Source organism: Coptis chinensis, chromosome 6 (genome assembly GCF_015680905.1).
Source record: "Coptis chinensis isolate HL-2020 chromosome 6, ASM1568090v1, whole genome shotgun sequence".
In the NCBI taxonomy this organism is placed as follows: Eukaryota; Viridiplantae; Streptophyta; class Magnoliopsida; order Ranunculales; family Ranunculaceae; genus Coptis; species Coptis chinensis.
This window is the reverse complement of record NC_141461.1, coordinates 30,684,486-30,694,071: the sequence shown is the minus strand read 5'-3', so window position 1 is coordinate 30,694,071 and position 9,586 is coordinate 30,684,486. Positions and strand designations below refer to the sequence as shown.

Sequence of the window (9,586 nt, the reverse complement as noted above, 5' to 3'; positions counted from 1 at the left end):
ATGGCCGACTAACATAACGAGAGGAAATGATTACATCCTCAGCTGATTTTGTTACCTTTGAAGCCATAACCCGATAGTCATAAAAGTGCCTCATAATGTTCATTCGAATACCATTTAGCAGAGATGTAATTGGCATAGCTTGCTCCAGCATAATCATCTTATTCCAGCTCTCGATATGATTTGTATAACAATTCCATACCTTCTTATTTCAGCATAGGTAAATGACCACTGTTCCTTAGGAATCTTTATTATTTTTCTGTAACCTTTACTATCACTACACCAAATGCGACACATGATTTTCACAAAGTCAGCTTTATCATAAGTTTCTACTGCAGCCTTAACTCTACCTTTGGTGTCTTCTTTGCTTACATTGTTAGAGATATGTTGTGCACAAAAGCAATGATACGCATTTGGAAGGATTTTTGGCACGGCCTAGAGAATGCTTGCATGCTTATCTGATAATAGAACAAACTTATCTATAGGACCAACTACAACATCTCTGAGTTTCTGAAGAAACTAATCCCAATGTTCATTGTTCTCTTTTGGGACTACACCAACTACAATTAGAAAGCAATGACTATCTCCATCAACAGAAAGAGCAGTTAGGATGATAGACTTGTATCTACCCTTCATGAAAGTTCCATTGATCATAATCAACGGACGAAAGCACCTTCTGTAGGCACGAACAGTTACGCCATAACTCACAAACAAACGCTCAAACCTGTGCTTGCTTGTTGTTATTATATTAGTGTGGCAATCTGGATCAATTTTCCTCAGTTCTTTAAAATAAATTGGCAGCATCTGGTATGATTGACTGAAGCTTCCCCTTATCTATATTGAAACAAAATAGACCAGCTGAGGTTACACATGCCTAACAGTTACTGAATTAGTTGCTGACAGTTACAAGTCATTTAGCTTTCATAACGCCATGGCAGATACAAGTCAGTTACAAGTTAATCGGAAAGATGATACATGTTCTTCATAATATACTCTAAAGAATAATTTGGTGTACAAATAGATGTTCTTCATAGTATACCCTAAAAAAATAGTACTAAGACTTTACATATTCCTACTAGTTCTCCTCATAGTTGCTGACAGTTACAATAGTACTCTGACCTTTTCTAACGCAATTTCTCTGGCTCTCCACGCAACTTTATATGTCACATCAGTTAGTTGTGCCTGTTTCACCTCCAACTGCAAGTTCTTTGCAGTCACTTCTTCATTGTCCTTAAGCTTGGACATAACAATTTATGAAACCCACTTTGCATCTGCTTGTGAATTTTTTGAAATAGCCTTATCTTGTGCACAAATGTGTGCATCTCTAAAAGTTATAACCACCCACATATCAAACCCAGTTGCAGGTTTTGCATACAAATGAAATAGACAGTTAGTTATCTTACACTTCATTACCACCTTTTGGGAGGTAGTATTGCAACGACGTAAATCAAACATGTGTGCAATTGCATAAGATTTCATGTCTTTCATGAGATCATCTCGAGTGGCGTAATGCTGACCTACTTTAGGAGGTACAAACTTCAACCTCTCATTACAAGGATTTACAACCCCACTTTGGTTCGTATGGGTTTTTGGACTATGAGAACTGATAAATGTAAAATGAATAGTTTACCTACGAAATGAACGATGAATTCAATCCGTAAGTAAACTAAAACTAATCTTTTATCTCTTATGTTTATCAAAGCTTCTACTCTCGATGCGAATTGCACTAAGTGGAGTAGGAAGTTCGTTCCACTCCTAGTTCCCTAGCATGGATTGTTCTCTAAGTCTAAGAAATCAGTCTTAAGTCAATGAGAGCTTTATGAAGGGGAATTATACTATGATGCAATATGAAATTGATTATTTGAATTTAATCTACGAATGCTATGGAAATACGATTGTTTTTGAATCTAGATAAAAGATTAGAGGGGAATTGAATCCACCTCGAATCCAACTTAATATCCTAGTATAGATTCTTGTATCTCGATTCTCACGTTCTTACGGCAAGAAATTCGAGTTCTAATCCCTAGTGTTCATGGCCATTTTACCGAGTACTAACTAGCATGTGAGGGTCGTCCACCCATTCTCATGGCTAAACACGACCTTCTAGAGTGGAATAGAATCTACAAACAATTACATACTAACAACTAAGTTTTCATCAAGGCTTCATCAACCCTCTAACAGAGGTTTTAGCCTTGATTCATCAAACTAACATTTCCCATTGAATCTAAACTAAACATGATATAAAGAATTGAAATTTACTAATCTAATTTAAACAATAATTAAAATCTAATTACTAACTAATAATTGAATGACAAGCAATAAATGAAATCAGATCTAACACAAATGTAAATGACAAGAATCTAAATTTAACAACTAGCTATTTTATTAATCAACTAATTAAGAGTAATGATTCTAATAGTTTAATCTAAGACAAGAATTTGATTTGAAACTAAACTTAAGTAAAACAATTCAATAAAACTAGATCTAGAAGCTATTTTAATGGCTACTTTTTACTCTAACCTATCTTCCCTAATTCTCTACTAATTAATCTACTATTAACAAAGAGCTAAGCTTTTGTTTTTATACATCCAGATCCAAAAATTGTGCATGGGCTTGGAGCCATGCTTTGGGCCAGAGAATCAGGCCCAAAACCCAATTCTTTCAGTCCAAAAAGGCCTCTTCAGCTAGATTCGGCTTCAACAGACTTTTCGTCTACTTCTGCTCCTCTGATTGGGTCAAGGCTTGGACCATTGCAAAGCTCTTTCCGAGTCGGTCGTTTTGACATAAGGTAGGCCCAATTCCGAGGTCTGAATCCAAAGATATGGCATTCGGAAGTTCTGCTGACTTTTGCTCTTTTATCTCGCTAAAGTGGCACATTTACGCACATAATGGACTTTGAAGCCCTAAATGCATAAAAACACGTAATCAGTATTAACTCTTACTTATTATTCACATAATTGGTCTAAATTATGATTATTATTAAGGGGTTAAAACTATAGTTTTGGGCTCTTATCAAACCACCCCCAACAAAGATTTTGCTTGTCCTCAAGCAAAGATGAGAATTTAGAATAAGTGACCAAAAATGGAGTTCTAACTACTCTCGTTTTTGAGTGCGATTGCATTGACCAAATGCAACAAGGCCTTAAACCACTAGGAATTCCTAGTGGGCCGAGTTATAACCTCGTGAGAGTTTTCCAATGAAGGTACTCACAAACTTCATCTATACTTCAACGACTAAGAAAATAAAACTATTGTTTCCTTATTCATGCTCAACTATCTATACATCTCTAGCAATTGAATTGAATAAGAATAACCAAGTCGAAACCTAAGTTAATATATGCATAATAATCTATCATCTACAATAAACATATACACAATGATAGGTAGTCTATAAAAATGTTTAGCGGGTTTTGTTTTAGAACTCGGGATAAGCGTCCTTAAGTAGGTTCTCACAATAATAGTCAAGAAACAACACTCTGATTTTTCCTCAAGTTTAAGCTACTCCAAAGTATGCGGTGGGCACACTTTACCTTACAATCTCAATGACAACAAGGAAGCCGGAGTCGATCAAACACATCGCCACTTACTATCACACTAACCTATTCCTAATTGAGCTAGAGGTCTTTATTAGGTGTTACGGGATTAGGAGATGGTTTAAGAAGGAAGGAAATGGATATTCTAAAGGACAAGTCTGAGATAATAGAGTCTTCATATTACGTAACTAGAGAAACCTTGTTATTTACTTTTTTGCTTCTACACTTTGTTTCCATCCTTAGCCATATTTTTCTTTTTTTTTTTCTTTGGCTTTTGACTCCGCTTTTATTCTATTTTTGGAGTTTTATTTTATTTCTATTTTTATTTTTCTTTTCTTTGGATGGAAACTTCTTTTCTTTATTTTTTTCTCAAGCAACTAACTAATTTTTGTTTACCGCGGGTTTTTCTCTTCTTCTTTCTTCATCATTCTATTCTCGGACTTATTCTAAATTGGGTAGGTTGATTTTTTTTTTTTTATTTTGTTTTTGTAACAGGGGTAAAGGAATTGTGGTTTATGGAAAGGCTAATGAAAGGCTCGATTAAGGGCTTAATAGCGAAAAATATACTTAGGTCGAATTTCTAGCTATATCGATCCAAAAAGGGCCTAAATTCTCGCTTAGGATATGGTTTAGTGATCAAGCAAGTGGGCGTGTGATTTCTCTATCCGATTTTACTTCTCCCTTTGTGTCATTTCTCAAATGTTTTACTCTATAAGGGCTTTAGGCTATATTCTCACGGGATTTGTAGAATAAGTACTCTAGCTTAGATTTCGAAACTTACTGCTAACAATCATAGATACTCATGTAATATATTTATAGATAGATGTAAAGATTATTACCTATATATTAACCTAAGTTTCTAACAATTATTCTCGATGCAATAGCTCATTGAGACTTCTAGATTGTTAAGAGCATGGAGAAAGAAACAATACCAATATTCCTAAGTGTATAGCATAACTTATTTATTTATATTTTTTTGAATTTTTGAAATTTTAACTAGAAAACAAATGCATATTATACATATTTATATCCTAGCGGATGTCTTAATTACATGTTTTCTATGCCCCAAACAAGAAGCATGCTTTGTCCTCAAAGCATTTAAATAAATAGGGTAGGAAAAATACCATTGAAGGGGTGAAATTCGAAACATCTGCAAAACAATGTTAGAACGCACTAATATAGGAAATAAAACTGACGAAACTCTATAAGAGTTCCACCCATTATGGGGTTAACATAATTAAATTGCTTGGGACATAAGCGGCACACAACGTAAACTAAAACTTACCTCCACTCCCGCTGTTATTCGTCATCTTCGCCATCCTCTACTTCTATAAAGAAGTGAGGCTCTTCCTTCGATCCCCGCCATGCTATGATAATTTGCCGGGCTTCACGCCATTTATCATCTATGGTTGCTAACCTATTAAGTGCCACTTGGTCCGATGGGTGTAGGGTGCAACTTTGGTGGTGAGGTTGTATCCGCCACCCTTGCCAAGTCATTGCACGGAAAGATCGAATAATACTATTGGTGGGTCGCACCGCGTCTACCCTAATCCAATCCGGTGAAACGTGTACAAAAAAGCGGAAAGAAACATAGCATAATACGTGAAATTAGAACAGGCATAAGAAGGTACTTATGCCTCATGGTATGGGCTCGTGCTAAACTAGACATCAAAATTCGGGAAGGTCATAGAACCGGGCGCCCCGTGGCTAAAAGCAAGGAAAACGCGGCAAGTGGCGCCATTCACGTAAGAAAAACGCTATTCCCTAAAATGTTTAGCATAATCCAAAACATAACAGTTCTTATGTTCATGGACCCGGGCTACCAAGGGCAACGCGTTATAGTCCCCTTGGTCCTCAATCTGAAAAATGCCTCGCTCCATAAGCCTCGTGCAAAACTCATAAGTGTAGACATGCACATTATCGAATCTAATAGCACCATGGGTCTTGTATCTTAGCGGGCATAGCAAGTCCAAGAACAAATGCTAGCAAGAACACGGTAATTTCCATTGGTTCATCGTCAATGTTGATGGAGAACACTTGTTCTCCATCCGGTCTCTCAAAGAAAATGCAGTTATTATAAAAATAAGATGCAAGTCTTTGGAGAATAAAGTTCAGCCGGTCTTACCATAAGAGGTTCCCGGCCAACGTATGTGATCACCTCATGAAACCAAGCACCGTAAGTAGTGCTTTTGAACAAATCTTTGAAAGACTGTTCGGTATTATTATAGGAGATGTCATCTCAAAACTACGCTCTGGAACACTGCAAAACAACCGGCACAACTTCGCGGAAAACTGGAATTTTTCTGGTCCACGGAAGTCGAAGTCGCAGCGCTAACTAGGGCGCGAGTCGCTCTTTGTATTTTGGAATTCCGGTGTTTGGCGAAGTCGCTTGACTTGAAGCGTGATCCGAGCAAAATTTTCGTGTCGAAGTGTAGGCGGCGGCCTCCTCAGAGCGTAGGCCCGAAGTTCGCGATTTGCTAAAATGGAGACCGAAACGCGGGAATCGCGGGTGTGAAGGGTGCGTGATGGAAGTTAGATGTAGTGTGAGTTGTGAGTGTAGAATGTATGAAGTTTATATAGGTTTTAAGTTGCTAAAACGGATCGGAAGTTGCCAAAAAAGTATTTACGGCGCTTCCTCGAAATCCTAAAATTTCCAAACCAAAACTAAACAACTCATTTTCTTGATTCTAATTCAAACCCAAGATCTTTTAGGTTGATTTTATGATTGAATGTACCTATTTAATCTAGATTTCATCCTACAATGATTCTCAATCATAGATATGCCTAAACGACCATATTTTCACCTTACTCCAAATAAATTCTAACACTAGGGTTATATAAAAATAAAGCTTGAATTGATAAAACCACCCCCAAACAAGTTGGGAAGGTGGGATCAATATGAAACAACCACACATACTGAAAATAACCCCTTATATTAAAATTTTCATTGGAGTACCTTTCACTACAAAATTCAAATTCACGAAAATAAAAGTTACATTACAATAAAACAACAAAAAAATAAATAAAACAACAACCACTATCAATCCTCACACTCTCTAAACACCTGCGCCACTAGCCGGGCGGAGGGGCACTCTCTAGTGGTGGCTCCTGGGCTCCCGGGTCCAGCAGCAGTCGTCCTTCGTCGACGACGCCATGCCTCGTAAATGTCCGTGGTCCCCGAAGCGTAGTGTGAGGTGGGAAGCGTCTGTGCAAGCATATCCACTCTAACCGGGCGCTGGGCTTCCATCTCACCCTGCTTTGTTCCCGTCTCTCATCCTCTCTCGGGGTGCGGATCTCAAAGTTGTGATGAATAGTCGCTGTCGAGTCCGGAGGTCTGCATGATAGTGTGTTTAGTGAACGATGCCCCTATGAAGCCGCGACCCATGCGTCGCATCGGACCAACACCTCCGGGAAGGCATCCGTATCAAAAAGCAAGTCACGCCCTCCTCATCCTCCTCCGAATCATCCTCATCCTCCTCCTCTATCTCATCCTGTTTCCTATCCGCGGGCAATATCCAGCGTTGTTGGACACACTCCCTATAGATACGCGGGTTACGGTCGCGGGGTAATGTAAATCCTATCGACGAGAGAGCGGCTTTCATCTTCAAAGATGATCTTGGTAATTAACACGAAAGAGGTGCCAAAGACTTTCCGACCCCCTAATCATGCTCAAAGAAAACTCTAAGATACAGAAATCGCATTTCCGCTCCCCTGGAGTACCCATAAGATGTGAAGGCGGGCGGACCGATGTCACCGACCTTTGTCCTTCCCTAGGACATTCCGACCAATCCACGGAAATGCAGCCACCGGTTGGTCCCTGAGGATGTCTGGCGAACAACAATGGGAGTTTGTATTGTAGCTCCCATTGATGGCCGATCCCATCAAAGGCTCTACCCGTCAAACCGGGGCTCTGTAAAGTGGCATCGGATGGATTCTAGGCGGAATGCCTAGAATCTCGACAAACGATCGATGAAATCAACTCCTTCCTCTTCTTCCTTACCAACACAAAAAATCCTACTCCCTCCAACTCCCCGTGTTGTAGAACCGTCGGACCAAGTCTTAACGTGGTAGAAGGCTTCGGTCGAAAGTACCATAAACTACTCCATCTCTACTAGCCATTTTGTCACCGTAAAAGCGGTAGCGGCGAAGTGGTCGGCGGTGAAAAACTTGCTCCGGTAAAATTCGGCGTTGTTGAGCCATCTAGTGTTTGGAATGGAGTGAGGGTTGAAATGTGATGTGGTGGTGGGATTTTAATAGGCGGTTGAAAAACAGGTGTGGTGGTGGAGTGGTGGCATTAAACAAAAAATTATGAATTTTCGGTGGGTTTTAGTGATGGAAATCGGTGGGGTTGTGGTGGTATTGTTTTAGAAGATTTGGGTTGGGATTTGATTTTGGGCGTGGGTTTATTGTATTTTCTTTTTAATTTTTATTTTGTTTTAGGTTTTGGAGCTTTGTTAATGGCGGATTGGAGGAAGAAACGATGAACTGTAGGTGAAGGTAAGGGCACGAGCGCGCGGTCGCGCTGTCGGTGGGCGCGGGTTGGGCCCAAGCCCAAAATCGAAATTTTTGATTTTTTTCGATTTTTTCGCGAACTTCAAATCAAAATTGCCGCTTGCTATCGGGTCCGATTTTTAATGAGATATGGAAATGATCAGGAGAGAATTTCCTATCCAATGATCCATAAAACACTCTATTCCGACTTCAGAAGATATACGAGATAGTGGAAAATGCCTCGAAGTGCGTGCATGACGTAAGTTATGCGAACGAATGAACTCTAAATTAATAGATTATGTCAATCCGAATCGTAATACAATAAAACGGCCTAAGCAACTCTAATGGGACATAAAACATTTTAGTATGGAAATTTTAACACCCACCCCCAAACAAATTTTTTGTGACGGCTTAGAAAATTTGTTTTTAGCGATGGTCTTTTATAGTCGATTCCCAGACTTCCTAGATTACTGTGTTTATTTTTATTTTTTATTTATTTATTTATTTATTTATTTATTTTATTTTATTTTATTTTATTTTATTTTTATTTTATTTTTTTTTAGAAGGAAAAAATAAACAATTAAGACATAATTCACACCATAGAGAAACATGACTCAAAAAATCGAAAAACATGCAAGAGTGGAAAACGTGAACTATGTGAACCGTGGACTTAGGATCCGGTACTTTACAGCCACACACTCCATAGGAGGGCCCGTTACCTTAATGGTGCACTCACCAATATATTAAAGTGAAAGGAAGTGCACCAAAACACGTAAATTGAGTCGCTTTATAGTCGGATACTGAGACTTTATCTAAAACATATGTATGAATATGCAGTTGATCATATATCAACAACCTAAATAGTTGTGGATCATTCCATAAATAAATATCACAGAAAACATATCCAAACACAATCAAGCACCAAGATTTCCTACGACGCAAATTTTTAGTGGAATCCAAACGGAGTCGGATAACCCTATTGTGTAACCTATCATGCACCTTCTTTTTAATTTTTGAATGCGTGGGTGTTTTAGTAAATAAGTGTGGAAAAGTGAATGGTTGTGGAGAATATTGTGGATATGGATAAGTTGTAGAAAGACACTGCATACCAATGAGGGATGTGGTTTTAGCACCAACTCATTCATTGTGTGTGTAGGGACTTGCCTCAATTCTGAAAATGAAGGTGTCAAATAGTTTGTCCTTCCTCAAGTATCTCGTTTGCTGCTGGAGGATTTAAAAATTATGAAGCACGGGAGAAACAAAAAGGATCGAAAAGTAAAACTTCGAGATTCCTTTGAAAGGGTGGAAGGAGGGGAGTCGAGGTGGATGTTGTGCCGTTAGTTCTTGATAGGGTGAATTGTCACCTACTCGAAGAAACTCATCGAATTCCTCATCTAGATTGGTCATATCCACATTACTATGGTAGTCCTCTACATCTTTGAGAAAGTCATCTATCCCGGCCCTCATCAATAATATGTGTATCTAGTGTAGGAATGAAAATGTTGAGTCCGACTTTCCAAAGGAAAGAATTTTGGGAATATGATTATCGTGGAACGTGTTGTTGA

The 9,586-nt window shown here is 38.6% G+C and overlaps 1 protein-coding gene across 1 annotated transcript; it reads right to left on the bottom strand.

Annotated features, from left to right (window-relative positions):
• Window positions 1-516: 516 nt before the first annotated feature.
• On the bottom strand, window positions 517-1,242 carry LOC147492551 (uncharacterized). The gene is made up of 2 exons (XM_086567542.1): window positions 1,117-1,242; window positions 517-831 (listed from the first exon to the last, which is right to left on the bottom strand). The coding sequence occupies exons 1-2, from the start codon at window positions 1,240-1,242 to the stop codon at window positions 517-519; spliced, it is 441 nt and encodes a 146-aa protein (XP_086423668.1).
• Between the last annotated feature and the right edge of the window lie 8,344 nt (window positions 1,243-9,586).